We start from the raw sequence: 18,228 nt of genomic DNA, 5'->3' as shown, positions 1-18,228 counted from the left end.
AAGTTGCTCCTGGAAAGGCTTACACTTACAACTGCCTACCAAATGGCTGAGGGGTGGAAGATGGGTAGCTGTTACTGTCCTAAAGGCTGAAATTGACCAAAATTAACCACAATTTACCCTCAAAGCCTTCCTCTGGAAGTTGCAATCCATCAATATATTCAGACTTCCAAAATAGTTATCAGACAGAATCTGCCAAGGCAATTGTTGTCTAAATAGGGAAACAAATTCCTGATGCTTCCTATTCCACGATCTTCCCAGAATCCTTTGTAAATAGTGCTATTTTTTTTGAAAAGATTTATTTATTGATTTTAGGGAGAGAGAGAGAGCCTGTGAGCACATGAAAGTTGGGGGAGGGCCGGAGGGAGAATCTTCAAGCAGACTCCCCGCTGAGCTTGATGTCCAAGGTGGGGCTCACTCCCAGGACCCATAAGAGATCATTACCTGAGCCCAAACCTAGAGGCTGATGCTCATCTGACTGAGCCACCCACGAGCCCCAGTAGTGCTATTTTTATAAAGAAAAAAATATAGATTATTGATCTCTCAATATTTAGTAGTCTTTTGAAAATTACAAATAATTCTTAATAGAAGACCTAATTTGTAATATTTATTCCCCATACACCAGACTTACATAAAAATGCGTAGTCTATTCAAAGAGTATCTGTGTTCCAACATAAAATGATTATGTTAAAGATTAGCTTCCTATTATCCTCCACATGGAAGAGTCAGATTATCTGTTTGTTAAGCAACCTGCATTTCCTTTTGTTCCACAGACTTCTGTAAAACATACAACAAAGTCAAATATTCAATTGAAAGTATTATCAGTGTAAATTGCTTTGGGTTTCTGTATATCTTTACAAAAATTCAAAATGAAATATGAATTCAAATGTCATTGGAGATTTGGGCTGAGTAAAAGGCCTTTGTTACAATGAAGAACCGTTCATGAATTTGACTTAGCTCACACTGTGATGGAATGTTACAATATAAACTCTAACATAAATGCCCTTGTCTGAAATCTCAGGACAGTCATTGAAAATTTGACTTTTTGGTCTATGAATTGCTCTTGTCTCTTTATCATAATATTTTGAGAAAAAAATGAAAATTTAAAGGTATCTACAATATAAAAATATTTCAAAATTTATAATATGCCTTCAAGTATTTATGTATAATCATTTTAATGGTCTGCATGGGGTTTTATCTCTTTACAGTTATATCTTTCTACACCATATCCCTAACTAAATCCGTGATCTTGGCACTATCCACTTTGAACTTGATAATCTGTTTTTAAAACAATAATGATGCTCACGTATAAACTAGATAATTATGGTGGATAAAGTGGAAGTTAATATTATAATGTACTTTGAGAACAAAGTGCCAAGTAATCATTAAACACTGGAAGATAATGAAGCACTTAGTTCTATACCTGGTCACAATTTGAATATTATATACCCAAGTAAATTATTAAAGTCCTTTAATACATAAATGACTCTGGTATTGTCATTCTATCAGGATCATTAGTCACCAAAGTGAAAAAAAAAATTCTAACTCTTTAAAAAATGAAAGGCTAGAGATTTGTTCTGAACCCTGCATTTAAGAACATATCAAAATGCGTATGTTACTAGAATCCGCTTAACATTACTCTGTTTTACTCTGTAAAAATTACCATTTAACCTAATGTTTAAAAATTTGCCTCGATTTAATTCCTTGTATATGTGAGATTATTGAAAAAGAAAAATTAAACATAAAGTTTTAGCAAAAATTGGGTGAATACTTGAGCTAATTACTCTTTAAATAGAATAGTTTAAATCATTGTGGTAAATATTGCATCTATAAAAATTATGCAAAAAATATTACTTGGAAACTTTTATAAGCTAATCCTAGTTAACAAAAATTTCTCCAACAACAAAAAAATTAAAACCTATTTGAGAATTTTAACATACAAAAATTTTATTGTGATAGTTATGAAAGTAAAATTGTTCCTATCAGTTGGTAATACAGAAATTTATAATAATGAATATATTCCTGTATATTAAACTCACAATTTTTAAAGGAAGGTTTTTAAAAGGAAAGCTGTTAATTCTGCCAGTCATTACTAGCTTTAGGTCTCAGGAAGGTTACTTAATCTGATCCTCATTTTCCATCAGAGGTTTTTCATCAAAACTAAATGATATAATGCCAGTTAACCACTTAGTACAGTTCATATTACTAACACATGTTAATTGCTTTCACTGTTATTATTTCAATTATTATAAACTTGACAGAAACACAACAGAGTAAAATGTTCTGTGATTCAGAATAATATTTGCTAAAAAAATTTTAAAAAAGAATAATATTTGCTAATTGTCATGAATTTGGTGTATATCCAGCACTTCCTTTCCAATTAGAATTATTGTTTTGATTTACTTCCTTAGTCAGAGTGTGATGATTAGATAAGGTGAACTGAGAAAAATATCCCTCTTGATGAAAAAGAAGGAGTTCTAAAAACCCCACTTCATGCCTGTCAAGGTATTAGCATAGAGCCTATTGGGAATATTTCTGTTGAATAAGAAGGGACTGCAGAAAACATTTATAATAGAGAATTAAATTACAGAGGGTATTTCAAAGTAATTAATATTATCTAGACAGATAGTTTTATACATCTACACACATGCATACACACACACATACACACACTACCTTCATTGTAATAATATCCCACTGAAATGGTAGTCTGTATGCTCAAGTGGAGATGCTAAATTGTATAGAAAATGTTTATTTCATTTGGTCACAATTCTGCTAATTTGTCTTGTTGTCTAGTAGTATGGAACGTGTTTAACTTTGTTTCTTCTGTGAACTGAAAGCAATTTAAATAGAGGGTGAAATAAAAGGGAAATCCAATTTTTGAGGTATTTATAATGTCTTCCATTATTTGTGCTTCTTTTGAAATGTATGTATAATTTCCCTTGACATAGTGGGAATACCATTAGTAGATGCAAAAAAAGTCAAGGATCTCTTGATTTGGATATCTGTGCAACAAAAAACTCATGTGTATGTAGAGTGCATTATTAGAATTAAGAAAAAAACACCTGCTGGTGAATAATAGTATCCAAAACAGTGAAGAAAAATGATGATTTAACAATTCTGAATAGCTCTGAAAAACTATAAACCCTACTATGACCAGTAAATTTCCCCAAAGCAGAGATTTTTGCTTTTTTCTCTTTATTTAATCTCAAGTTGAATTGTTAATGCGTTTAGGGCAAATGCAATACATTTTATGTAAAAATAGTCTTATGTTCAAGTTTTGCTATGATTCTTCAATTTTCAGTACTTCATAGTTTATATAGCAAATGAATTTGATATGTTAATCACCAGAGGTAGTTATAGTTATTGAATGTGTATGTGTACACACACACACACGTACACATATATGAATGATATAGCTTGTTATATATATAATATATATATATGCATACATATACCTGACATTATATATGTGTATATATAATGCATATATGCATATATATATATGCATACATATACCTGACATTATATATGTGTATTTTTTTCATAAAGTAAATGTTTGAAATGAAGAAAAAAAACATAATATGGAAGAAATATCTCCAAACTTGAAACCAGAAAATCTAAATTCCTACTCTATTCCTTTTAACTTCTGGCTGTGTAATTTTGTTAAATCACTTGAACTCTTTTCATTACATTTTCTGAAGAAATGGAGTTTGTATATACCATCTTTAAAATTTCTTTCATCTGTGAGTCTATGAAATCCCCAGTTGCCCACTTCCATTGTCATCTTATCAAGGCATCTTAATTTTGCTATGGTCTGATTCAACATGTAATAGATTTCAGCTGTCTTGTCAGCAAATTATTTGTTAAGAAACAACATGGCTTGGCTTTGATGATTATCTCTGTGTTGAGAGAAGGTTATTTTGAGGGGTGGATGGTTGCATGCATGAATATATGGGAAGAAAAAAGAGAAGAGGAAAAAACGCACAGAGAGAGAAGCCAGGAGAATCTATTCTGTTGCTTCAAAGAAAAATAGATTCATTTCATAGAGCACCTTTGAAAAGCATATTTTTTTTTAAAAGCTACATACCATAAAGAGTTTATATAGATTAGGCAAAATTAAATGAAGATTTTTGAACTTCATGACTGAAAAAAGATGAGCTCTCTCTGATTTTATTTGCAACTCTGATATCCAACTATGTATTCTGGGCCGTTGTTTCATAACATGTCTTTTTAGATGATAAGGTTTTAAACATTGATCATGTAAGGTTAATGTAGATGTGTTGATAACTCCTTTCAACATTTAGAATTATTTATTTTAAAAGTTATTTGGTGTATTAGTTATATAAAATGTGAGACAGAGATCATCCAATAATTCTGACTAGAAAAATTTCTTCAAACATGTATCAAAACATTTCTCAATATTTTTAGAGAAAACTCTGATCTAGATGAACACATTTTCTTTCCTCCATTATCTTACTAGCTAAACAATGTTTCTTCCATTTGCCTCTTATATGTATAAGAAAAAAAAAGAATATAAATATTCAAACTAAAAATACAGTGTATGATTAATACCTTGCTGAATAATTTGGGTATTCTGGAGTCATGATAATGACTGTGATAATAAATTCACCTGCAAGTATATTAGCAAGTCTACTTTTGTTTTAATTCAGAGTTAGTTGTAACTCACATTTTTGCTCCTGTCTTTGAATCTAGTTGTCTTTTTTTTAAAATAATATTATGCCTAATTAAACATAAGGAAAAATCAATCAATTACTATTTCTTGACTAATATATACAGGCTCCCTTTTATATACAAAGTATAAAAATAGTTTCTATGACCCAGAAAAGAATATTTTTCTAATGAAACAAGCATACATACATCCATTATAGAGTCAACACCATGAATAAAGACACGAAGGTAAAAATGCTTCTAAGCTTAATGTTTCTTTTTTTTTTTTTAATGATTTTATTTATTTATTTGACAGAGAGAGGCAGCGAGAGAGGGAACACAAGCAGCGGGAGTGGGAGAGGGAGAAGCAGGCTTCCCACTGAGCAGGGAGCCTGACTCAGGGCTCAATCCCAGAACGCTGGGATCATGACCTGAACCTAAGGCAGAGGCTTAATGACTGAGCCACCCAGGTGCCCCATAAGCTTAATGTTTCTTAAAGCTTCTAATGTTTGTGGGAATTATGGAGTTGGTCAGGTTAGTAACTTCTAATAATGTTTTACTTGGCAAACATATTTGCAAATATGAATTTGTGTAAAAAGTTTTTATGGTATAAAGTACTGAGTTGTACAGATGACCTTACACAACAAGGAAAAAAAAAAGATGTCAGTATGGTTTTAATATTACTATAAACTTTAATTCTTTACTATCTAAGATATAAGATTTAAGAAGACAAGTAAACATGTTGTCGTTTGTGTTTACAAACTTATATATGGGACTCCTGGGTGGCTGAGCTGGTTAAGTGTCCAACTCTTGATTTCGGCTCACGTCATGATCTCAGGGTTGTGGGTTCAAGCCCCACGTTGGGCTTCATGCTCAGCAGGGAGTCTGTTTGGGAGTCTCTCTTTCTCCCTTCCCTCAACAAGCTCTCCCTCTCTTTCTCTCTCTCTCTCTCTCAAAATAAATTAATTCAAAATAAAACAAAACAAAATGTATATATCATTGCAAGTATATGTCACTCTCTTTGTATAAGGATAAGTAAAGCCTTTTACACCTCGTGGAAGGAGCAGATCATCAATCCCTAATAATGAAATGACTAATTACGAATTGGTATAATGGGAATGTTTAGGAGGTGTTCCTTGTCTGCTTATTGCTTGGTTATTCTTCCTTCCAGTTTGACCAATGTGGAGTGTAAATAGTGTATAATCTGTTGATCAGACTTTGTGTGTGTGTGTGTGTAATTGGTGGAAGAATTATTTCACCTGGACAATAAGTTGAATCTGTTTTTCACCTCAAGTTTGTAAAATACAACTAACAGTAAAAAAAATGCTGATAAAAATACCTGGGAAAGAACTAGATGCTGTGTCATCATGTTAACTATATAGTTATGAATGTTGCATTCGAGGGACTTTATAAATTTCAAAAAAAGTAAATCTAAGATGTTTGGTATCGGATTAGACTTATAATATATGTGCATTGATAGGATAAAAAGATGGCATTGCTATACTATGGAAAGTGCGTGAAATAAGAAAGAATTTTTTGTGTGTGAGATTCTGCATGTGGAACTCACTGGGCTGTTTTCAGAATAGTTGTGCTTAATACAAAATGCCGCATGTACTCTTTTGGTTAAAAGCCAAATCTAAGATGAGATTTTATAGCTGAAGAAAAAAGTAAATAACTGGATTTGAAATGTTGATAGGGCTTCCTGTTCTTTGGTTATGCTGTGTGCAGTAAGATGAAACTTTCTTCTATTTACTTCTTGCTGTTTGCAGAAAGATGAGCTGCTTTTCTGCATTTCCTTTCAGTGTATCTTAATTCAGAATGGAATTAACTAATTTGCTATCATTTTCATAGGTTTCTGCCATTTATTAAGTCAGGTTTAGTGTTTAAGGCAGTCTTAAGTGTTCTGTCAGGTAACAGTTAAATGCTTCCATTAAAAATGTGTTACCAATACTCAGCAGAAGTCAGTAATGTCACCTGCTTTAAAACAAGGTTGATTAGGAACTCTTCTTTTAAAAGACCCATTTAGAATCCATGACAAGCTGAAGCATCTTTATATAAACATACATCACTTCTTTGTGGGTAGACATTTGGATTATCTGGTTTAAGATGAATTGGTTATTTCAGCTCCAATTATAGTACATTTATATCACAGTTTCTAACAAACCGCTAAAGAAATTTTGTATATCTGAATCTGATAGTAATAAAATTCAGTGTAATGATTAATCTAGATTCTAATAACAATTATCACAAATTAAAATGCATCTTCATGAATGTGGCTTAAAATGAACAAGATATATCTAACATTTATTGTCTAACTAATTTCACAAAAACTGTTTCTAAAGTAGATTTCATCCTGTTTCAGAAGTGATATGCAAGGTCAAAAGTTAACAACTATAAAATATGTTTGATTAAATTAATAAAATATTAATTTCCTAACTAATAGACACATAATAATGTAATTAGGGATTACTTTATATATCAATTAAAAAATTCTTTTTCCTTTCTCATGCTCTTAGCTGTGGACAGGTATTCAAAATACACTACAAGAATTAGAAAGCAAGGGTTTGAAGAGGCTGGTCAAAGTTAGTACATTCCATGCAAATATAAAAGAGCAGGGATAAGAGAAAACTAGATTCACACAAAAAGCCTGTTAGACACTCTGCCTTTGCTAGTGAAAATTAATAATTGCCTCCCCATCATGAGACCATTTAAGGTGAAGAGGGCAAAAGTAACCTGCCATACTTGTCAGAAATAGACATAGTTTCACCTTTGCTTTATCATGTATTAACTCTAATAATGCATGTTTAATATCATGATCTGTCTTTCACTAGAAGGCTTTGGGCTTTAGTCACAAATGTATAAAATCAACAGACTGGCAAATGTAGAATGTCTGCTTCTGTGTATACATATGTGTGGATGTGTATAGATATAAACATGTATATGTATATTTGTGTCTGTATATATAGTCTGTTTATATGTATGTATGTAATACTCATATTGTATTTACATATGGAAAAAAGACATTTTAATATAAACACAGTTTTCTTTCTATATTTACACACTACAAAGAATATTATAGTCAGGAACAATATTATGTGTATGTGGATATGTATGTGTAGTCATTCCCTTATCGTGTTATTGACCTTGGGATGTATGTCTTTTTTTGTCAGGAGGAAATTCATTTGGTTCACTCAAAAAGGCAAAAAGTACATTGGTCCAGTGTTTATAATTTAAAATAATTTAAAAACGTGTTCCTGCTTAGAACTGGCAGAATCAGAATGAACACAAATAAGGCATGTGTGACCAGATGGGAAAGATCTCCCAGAATTACAATAAAGTCAGGATCCTCATAAAAATACTTTTATTCTTATGTGTATAATCCTGAAAGGCAGTATCCCATAGTGATTTAGAGCAAGGACATTGGAGTCAAGGACTCTGGCCCTTGTTCCTTTGACATATTCCTTGCACTGAAACTTAATTTTAATAACTGTATGTGTATGTAGTAATATGTGTATCATATAATTATTTTAAGGATTGAATGAGATTCTGCAATATGGAAAAATATTAACAGAAAATGTTGGATTACAGTATCTAAAAATAAGAAAACACTAGTGTTTATTGAAAATTTACTATTCAGTTAGCACAATTTATTTACATTTTACATGGATAAACTTATTTAAAGCAGTTAATAACTCTTATAGATAGATATTATTTTTAGATTTTACAAATGTTGAATGTGGGGCTTAGAATTTGAATCCCCTGTTCAAGGTCACGTGCTTAACAACTGGCAGTCAGAATTTGATATCAGTTTACTCCTAGAACTGGTGTATTTAACCAATACCCTGCTGACAGGCAATCATTCAGATAAAAGTTAGCTACAACTCTTATGATCATTATTATTGTATATGAGTGAAAAAGGCCATAATTATCCACCAGGACTTTTATTAATTCTTCAGGAAGTATTTCTTAAATTACCTGTGCTCAGAGGTTTGTATGTGCCTAAATTTTCTATAAATGTTATTGAATTTACTACTGTAAAAGATACTGAAATGCTTGTTCAAGATAAAAAGGAAGGAAGTAAAAAGAAAAATGAAAAAAAAATTAAGATCACAATAGAAGTCTGATCCCTGTACACAGTGTGAATGGCTCTCAGTTTCTTGATTTTATCTTCTGTTATTCAGAAAAGTATTCCTCAAACTATGAACTCCTGAAGATATTATGATATGAGATGTCTAATGTATTAGCCACTTTGTTCTGCAAGAGCTTTTGGACTTATTATATTGTCTTACCAAAGCTCTTCCTGAAATAACAATTTGATGTACTATTCATCATTTCTATTTGGAAGAAGTAACTACATTCCTGCTTAGCTATCACACTGCTTCCAGTACAGTGTGTTTCAGTAATAAATAAAGTGCATGCTTTAAGTGAAAGTATGCATTTTTCAAATATATAAGTCTCTTTGGCATATCTCCAGAGAGCATGACAGAATATTTATATTATTGTTTAATGGCAACACTCACTTCTTTCTAGGAGCAATTTTTGATGAATCTGCCAAAAAGGATGATGAGGTGTTTCGCACGGCAGTTGGTGACCTCAACCAGAATGAGGAGATTTTACAGACTGAGAAAATCACATTTTCGGTGACATTTGTTGATGGAAGCAACCCTTTTCAAGCAGTTCAAGAAGGTAAGGTCTATCAGCAGTCCAGTTTTTATTTTGTTTGTTTTTTGGTTCAATTCAAATGGCAGTAGAATTAGATTTGTAAAGAGCCATCAACCTGGGCATCATTTTTGCATCTTTGCTGCATTGCTGTTTTGTAGATGTTGTGTAAATGTTAATCCTGAATTCCACTTCTGAAAGGGCAGAGTGTGGAAAGTTGTTGTTTTAATTGAAATACATATGAAAATGAATATAAATATTTACAGGAAAGCTTTATAACATTTTATGACTACAGGGCAAATTAAACATTCCTTAAAAATATCACTTTCTATCTAAATGTTTAGCTTTGACTTTTTTGAGATAAGGGCCACCTTGAGTGTTGTTATAACATGTGATGACATTTTTGGTGTTTCATGATGAATGCATTGGTGGAAAGAATACCTGTAGTCACTACATGCAAGTAAAAGATTTTACACTGGGATCCTAACATAATGTGCCAAGTATTAAAGCATTTGCCTCCATTCTTTCTTTATACTTGAGTGAAGTAACATTTTTCATAAGTACAAATGGTGTAAATAGAAATATTTTTATTATAGTGGAATGATCATTTGTATGAATGAAGGCTTTGATTGAAAGATTTAAGAGTAATAGAATTTTATTTTTGATGCTGTTATTCTGATGAAATTGCCTTTTGATTGGTGAAGCACTCATTGTTCATGAAACTATTTTCTGCTAATCTAGTTTATGTTTTATTGTGATAATATATTTAGACTAAAGATACCTATACTACATTTAATGAAATGAAGCACTTGTTTCTTCAAAAAACTTAAAGAGGATTGATTTGGCAGAAGAAAAGATGGACGAGATATTTAAAGTACTAAAGTTTGGCAGGAAACTTTTAAAGACAAATATTGAAAGGATAAGGGAAATGAAATAAATGTAAATGTTTTTGGAAATACAAAGATGAAAATACTTTTTATCTAATTTAGCATCTGCATGATGTACAGGTAACCTTTTTCGAATATGCTTTTGACCAGTAGCATAGGCCACTGTTGAAACTTACTTATGTTTATTGTGTCAGTAAGAAACAGGTAGAACGATTAGTGTTCTAATGGGTTTTCCTCCTTCTTAATAATTTGATGGAGTGAAGAAATATTAGTTTAGTGGAATGAATAGAAGTGTTTTAGTAAAAGATGCTTTTGCATAGAAAATGGTGCTTATATTAATAGGGGATTTTAATGCTAGTAAGTAAATATCAATTTAAAAAGTTTAATAAAAACATCTAGTTATTTGTATTTTAAAATCAGAATTGTTATGGGGATTTGGAATCTGCAAAAATGTATATGTTGGTAAATTTTCTATTGAAACATGTAAAAAGTGTCTAAGTATTATAATTCATAAAGCAATATGCAAAATAATAAAGTAGAATTTGGGGAAAGCCCAATAATGTGAAAACATATTATTCATTAAACTCTTAGTTTTAATAACTGGAATGAGAGCAGGAAAAAAATGAGGACAGATTTATTTTTGTGTTTTTTTCTGATTACATATTAATAATTGTAAATTAACTTTGAAGACATGCTAAAACATCCATCCCTTTTAAAAACGCACTTTGAAAAGTGTGGAGATAGAGAAGACAACACAATGGGTAGAGGGGAATTACAAAGTCTGAAGCATATGTCCCTCACGCCTTGTTTAGACTACAGTGTGAAAAGCAAAGACAATTTTTAAAATACTACCATTAATCTGTTCACATATAGCTTTGTGTAGCCATTCTGCTGCCAGCCCAATTCTGGAAGCAAAAATCTAAGAAAGAACTACTGTGACTTGAAAGAATTTGTGTCACTGAAAGCAAATTGAAAGAGGAAATAAGTTTTAAGTTTCAGAGACAGAGACCACTAGATATTTGTCAAGAAAAAATAAAGAGTTTGACAGTTTGCCTGATGGTTTCTGATACTAACAGGATGTTCTGGACCAGTTATTTTGATGGTCTGCTCTGGGTAATGAACCTGAAATAAGTTCTAGGAAGCTCTGGAGCTATCTTGTTTCCACATTCAATATGAAGAAAGATCTTGGCTAATTTTAGAAATAAAAATAATTCTTTCTAGAGCTCTTTCTGTAATTGATTGGTTTGAGAAAAAGAGGAAAATATTCAACTGAAGAAGAACAAGAAATAATTTGGGTATTTTCTTAAATGTTTTGAGAAAGTCATTTAGGAGAAAACCTCAGTTGTGCCATCAAGGATGGCCAATTTTTCTATGCTCCTGTCTTTGCTGCAATACAATTAAAATCTATAACCCAGAGGGTCTTAAATTAGCTTATTATTATTTTTTTTTTACTTTCTAAAGAAGGACAAAAGATTCAATGATACGGTTATTACTTATCGTTTACACATTAGCACTCTTGATGAACTTTTAAAATATTCATGGTTTTGAGCTCTGTTTTTTTATTTGTTTGAATTTGAAAGTCTGATCCTTGAACAACAGTACCATCAAGGATATAGGTATTTGGTAATAATAAAGAAAAAACCTAATAATCTGAAATGCTCAATTTATTTTATTGTTAGAATTTCTTCCAACCAGCCACATTTAAGAGATGATTTTTATTTTTACAAATTTAAGTTTTTTTATTTGCTTTATCTTCTACTATCAGCATTTAATGGGAGAAGGATTTAAAGATAAGCAGCCTATTAACCCTTAAATAGTATTAGAACATTGGTACTATTAAAATGCTCCTTTGTAGCTTTGGTTACAGTAGTTTTTTTGCATAGTAATAATTATTTTTAATAATAAATATTTAATAATTTTTACAGTTAGTTCATAGAAGTAGATATCTTAGTTATAACACAGGATCAATATTCCTTTCTTGAGATCAATGATTATATCTATTATCTTTATCAATAGCCTGTGACATTAATCTCAACACTCTTAGGTAAATGAACAGTAGAAAATAAATAACTGTTTCTAGAAAAGTAATCTGGAATTAAACAACCTATTTTAGTAATTATTTTCCTTTCTTTTGAATATATTTGTTGATAAACTGTTATTTACCTTTTGTCCTTTGAGTTGTGGAATGTTAATTAGGAGCAAAGAATTTTTCATACCTTAACTCAGGATTATTTTTGTTACTTTTTGGGCAGGCAGTAGGTAGGCTATTTTGGTAGCTGAGATAAAGCTTACTCTAGAAGATATACAAAAGAGAAAAAAATCATATGGGTTATTTTTTTAAAACCTTGAAAATTATAGAGGTGGAAAATTATATAAACCTAGTTGACTGTTTTTCCTAAATAGATGAAGTAATTGAGGGCAGGGTGGTTAAGTCATTCTCCTACACAGTGCAAGTGTGTAGCAAGAGAAAGAACTAAAACCAAGACCTTCAGACCACTGGCCTATTTTCCTTGCTACATCTGTTAACCATATGTACATGAGAGAGAATACACAATGCATTCTAGGACTTCAGCAAGTATCCTGGAGAATAGAAAATTATAGCAGGTTTATATGTTTTGATAAGTACTATTAATGTTTATGGGTTTTAGATAGCATGGAATAGTAAAAATCTTCCAATCTAGTTGATCAACACCAGTTGATTACATAAATCACTCTTGTTCTTTCATCCTTGGTTTTCTCATCTATAAATAATGAAAAAATCAAGTATGATGTATTTTCAAGATCAATTTCATCCCTATAGGTGAAATTTTTCATGACTCTGTATAACACATTTCCAGATTTAGAAATTTAGGATTGTAGAAATGATAATTATTTACTTTCTCTTTAGTGATGGCTGAACTTGCTGAAATTGCCTCCTAGTTTTCTGTGGCCTACTTCAAAATAAATTAAAAAGGTATATGATACCTGTCCTTGGTTCTGCTATCTCATCCAACCATTCACTGCAATCTAAAGAATTTGTTACTATCACCACAATCCAGAAAGAATCTTTTGCAGATTCAGTTGACCTGGATCAGTACAGCTGTTGCCAGGTTACTTTCCTTACTCCTCTCTTATAGATTGTTGTCTCTGTGTCATCTATAAACTGGATAAAACATAGATGCACAAATGTGTAGTGTGAAAGACACTAATGTTCTCTACTGAAAGCAATAGCTGTTTATATTGTTGGCTTCTAATCGAGACTAACACCACTTTGGTCCATGAAAGGTAGGGATTTACAAGAAAACAAGGTCAGGGGAAAGTAAGGGGGAGTGCATTTGTAAAAATGTTCATGTAGGAAGTTGTATGCCAGAAATAAGTATTCATGTATAACTCTTGCATTCGTTGGATATATCAGGAAGGCTGTAAAGCACCACGTGTTGATATTGAATGGCAAGATTCAGTTAAAACCTTTTGAAATATTTGTTCTCATTAGAAAAACACCTGAAAATGAAATTCATACTAAGAAAAGTTTAAAGGCAAAATTATGCTATGGAGTCACAATGATTCTATTTGAAAGAAAAAGGGCACCTATCATAACTATTCTATATCATAACAAACCATTATTAATAATAGAGGTATAAAAGCTGTTTTTAATTTGAAAAGTAGTGATGGTTAAGATTGTTCATCATCTGAGTGTCATCCTGGTCCACCTTCAAATTACTCCTTTGAATATCCAACATAAATATTGATTGCTCCCAAAAACTCTTTTGTAAAAAATGAACATTTTACTTTAATACAGTAATGGTTTCAGTTAGATTTGCCTCATACATCGTCCAAAATAAAATTAAGTGTAAAACAATGTGGCTGCTTTTCTTTATAGTTTATGGAATTAGCCTATTTCTTTATAGTTATATATAAAAGACATATACATCTATATCATGTGTGTAAAAGGGATAACAGGAGAGCAGTGGAGCCAAAAAAGTGTGTAAGAAAATCTATCTAGGAAAATGCACTTCTCCAAACACATCACCATTCTCTCTGAATATTTCTGGTGCCATAGGCTAAATCTGAGTAGTCTTGTTCAAAGAATATGTAAATGTAAAAGAATGATTTATATGGCTGCTCTATTTGATGCTTGCTTCCAGGGCTTAGTCTCATAATTTATATTCCTCTCAGCTTTAATAGGACATTTTTACTCTGATAAAAAATCTGCTAATTTGGAAATGTTTAGATTGGATTCTGCAACTTTCCTTGAATAGGACTGTAGTGTGTATGCCTGTACTTTCCTGGACCAATTTTGATAGTTTCAATCCAGCTTATTTTCTGAATTGCTTGACAATAAACTGAACTTGAGGACTGGTGGGTCCAGGGGACCAAGAAAGAAGACCTGAACATCATACAGGTTTAGTTCTGCTCATTCAGTCATTTATTTATTCATTCCACCTTTCTTTCCCACATCAAAGCAAGTTTTGGGCTTTGAATCCCAGTCTAGGCCCAGTGCTCGGTGTAACTGGTGCCCAGCCATTTGTGCAAAGGGCTGGAAGGAAGAGATGCTGCAGCTGACTGGTCATCTCCAAACACTGACACAGCAGGAGGGATATTGGATGTCCATTCAGTAGCTGCCTGGACCATCTGCTTCCCTCCACCAGTCTGGGATATTTAGCAATCCACTGCTAAGCCCAGGATCAATTTTCTTTTCTATCCGCCATATTCTAAGGACTGGCCCAAAAGATCTGGATTTACAATCTTCCTATTGTCATCTTTAGTACCCACCATCAATGTAGTATTAAAGTATAAAAATTCTATATCTGTTAGGGACAATACCAGCATGCATTCTTTTAAACATCTCACAGTAACCCTTTTCATTGAAGAATTGCCTGTCAAGAAGAATTAAAATAGGATATGTTTGGAATCTAATTTCAAGAGTACTCAATCAAATCAATCTATCCAAGTACTTTTTAAATGCCTAGTACTGTTCCAAGATTGGGCCAGTCATAATAGGAAATTACAAAGGAAATAGAGGACACAGCATTATGACTGAAGGAAGCTTTAAAAATGTACTTGGGAAGAGCTGAGGACTTTTAGAGCATGAACAGTCGTTATGCCTTCTACCTATAACTTATGTTTTTAATTATGTTAATTGTAAAAAGGAACAAGGCATTATACCTTTTAAAAATATGTACTTTTCAGAAAAGAGAGGGAATATCTTTCTTAAGGAAATTCATTGTTTTTTTAACTTAATTAAGATACAAATTGTATGGCTTAATCTTTGTTCTCTGTGATTTATTGTTGTGGTCCTATATTGGTAAGCCATTGCCTTATCTCATTCAAATTATGCTCTTAAAATAACAGGTCTCTAATACTGTGGATAGATTGAAATTCAGATATTTATAGACCTCTATATCATAATTTTATAGCCTTTTGCTTTGAAGTCTTTTACCTCCATATCTACAATTGTGTACTCTTGTGTAAGTTACCTCATAAACTATATATTTTAGCAATATGTGATGCTCTGGATCTTGTTTTATTTAGAGGAATCTTTAACAGCTTTCTATGAAAGCTGTGTTTAGCAGAAGTAAAGATTTATTCTTTCGTTGCTGGCTAAGTGTTCTTCCTTCCTAGCAAATATTTTTCACACAGTAATAGCAGATCACTTTCTTCTCTTTCAGCCTTTTCAGTGTGCTTATGGCAGCATAATTCAGTTTTTAATCGGTCTTTTATGATACTGACTTGGTAAAAGATTCACCTATCTGTCTTAAAGTAACTCTGAATATATGGTTTATTAGATTAAAAACCACACTTACCTACATCCTATAGTGGTTATGAGAGTCCATTGTGTAGTCATAAAGATAGTTTAAGTTCACATTAAAGATGACTACTATACTCAGAATTTTAAAACTATTACGAGTATTACTGATACCAATGTTTCAAATGATACCACCTACTTGCTTAAATTTAGAACAAAAAAAGACCTGATTTTTCATTATTTTAATATTTAACACCTGTTTTTGCATGTCCTCGGGAAGTGTTGTATGAGGTTTATGGGAACCGTACTATGTGTGGTTTTTTAGTACTCATGCAATATTTTGTTGAATTAGCTTGTAATTTTCAAAAGGATTATCACTGAAACGCTCCTTTTAAAAGGAATGCACACAAAGCCAATGTACACTAGGAAATTGCATATTCTGGGAAAAGAGAATGAATCAGCAAGTACTTTTTGGGTGCCTGTAAACATTCAACCTTGAGCTATTACTCAGCATAAGGCTGTGCTCCCCACTGGCTGCCGTGTAGTCTTCCATGGTTAAGTTGACCTTTACTACCATATATTAGGTGCTGACCTATATGGATCCTTTTCCTTTTGCCTTACCACTATAGTGCTCTTTTTAAACTCCTCATTCAATACCCTTTTAATCCTTGATTCTCAATATTGTGCTGTATGCACTCAGCATTTCTACATTTCACTGAGTGTATGTCTTAAATTTGATGTCATTTGTTCTGCTTGGGAGAAAAAAAAACATGGAAATTAAGTACATGAGTCATGGAATTAAATAAATATGCCTTTATATGGATTCTGCTCCATCTCCTGTTATCTTTGGGGTCTTAAGCACACCTAATGTCTCTGGGCTTCAGTTTCTTCATATATGGAATTGGACTAAGTACCTACTCCATGGGATTACTATGATTATGTGATTATTATATGATGATTTTATGGGGTTGTAATTATGGTATGTAGGTTTCTCTACTAATCTAAATACATGTTAATAATAGTGGAGTACATGATGATTTAGAACCATTGCATGTGTCCATCAGTAAATTTCTATTGCTCTCTGACCTTACCTTTCCAGACATCGTCCACCATATGTATTGGTGGTTCCCATGGATACCACTAATCAGAGTAGTCTTATAATCTGCCTGGTCAGCATCTTTTTTTTCTCCCAACTGAGTCTTTCCTTATCAAGATCCTGAAAGCTGGGTTGTAAAAATACAGAAATCAAATGCTTCTGCTTTTTTTCCTCTCTCTTCCTGGGCTAGTTCTGCTAGTCAGCAGAGGAAGATGAGAATTATATTTGTAGTGTAATTTATTTGGCAAATAGTAGTAATATTGCAGCCTGTGTACTTAGGTTTGAGAGGATTTAAAATACCTTGTTACCATTTCTGGGAAGTAAAGAAAGCCTGAGGAGACCAAATTAAAGCTTTCTGGTGATTTGTGTGGGCTTAATACAATCAGCGAAGTAAATAAGGCACTGAGTCATAACTAAATGCGATTCAGTTGTAGAGAGGCATAATGTTGTAGAATAGCAATATATGTGAAGGGCAGATATAGACATGAATTCAAGGAAAGCTTTATGCTTTGAGAGATGCATCATCTCTGGTATTTTGTGTTTATCTCTGAAATGATTGTTTAAAAGGTTATCTTTCTATGTTCTGCACATTTTCATTTCAACTATACATGGGCAAATATTAACTCTAAAAACTTGGTCATTGATTTCTTTGAATTCTCAGTACTATTCTTCTTCAATAATACATGATATCATCTTGTTGCTCAGGAATTCATGCATCATTTCAAGACATATTTGCTTTTTGGTCTTTGATGGAATAATACAATATGATGGTAAGATTGGCTAAGCTCATTCCATAAAATATATTTTCAAACATAGAAAAAACTTAAAACATAGAAAACATAAAAAAGACTTAACCTATTATAAATGAGAAATATGTTCCAAAGTGGAAAATGTTTTCTTAAAATATATTATTTTTTGAGAAAAAAAGTTATATAAGTCCAAGTCAGAAACAATACTATTACAGAGACTGTTTTTGAATAGAATGACTTTAAATATTCAATAATAATTTTTGTACTTTACTTTTGAATTCACACTTATAAAAGATAAACACCACTTTGAGATAGTCCTGAGTACTTATTCATATTACTAAAATCAAGCAAGATGTAGAGGACTTAGGTGATCGAAAGTAACTAGATGTTTAAAAAAATAAAGATACATTCTTAGTGGTCAAAGAATAAGAAACTGACATTTCA

General features: G+C 31.9%; 1 protein-coding gene across 1 annotated transcript in view; it reads left to right on the top strand.

Moving 5' to 3' along the window:
* Positions 1-18,228, top strand: part of GRID2 (glutamate ionotropic receptor delta type subunit 2) — a 1,429,995-nt gene that overhangs the window by 270,333 nt on the left and 1,141,434 nt on the right. Inside the window, exon 2 of the mRNA XM_034672012.1 lies at positions 9,199-9,354. Coding sequence (XP_034527903.1) covers positions 9,199-9,354 — 156 coding nt within the window. The remainder of the gene's footprint in view (positions 1-9,198; positions 9,355-18,228) is intronic.

The sequence above is a fragment of the Ailuropoda melanoleuca genome, chromosome 11, assembly GCF_002007445.2.
Source record: "Ailuropoda melanoleuca isolate Jingjing chromosome 11, ASM200744v2, whole genome shotgun sequence".
Lineage (NCBI taxonomy): Eukaryota > Metazoa > Chordata > Mammalia > Carnivora > Ursidae > Ailuropoda > Ailuropoda melanoleuca.
Note: the sequence above shows the minus strand (reverse complement) of the source record. Positions and strands in the feature narration are given on the sequence as shown.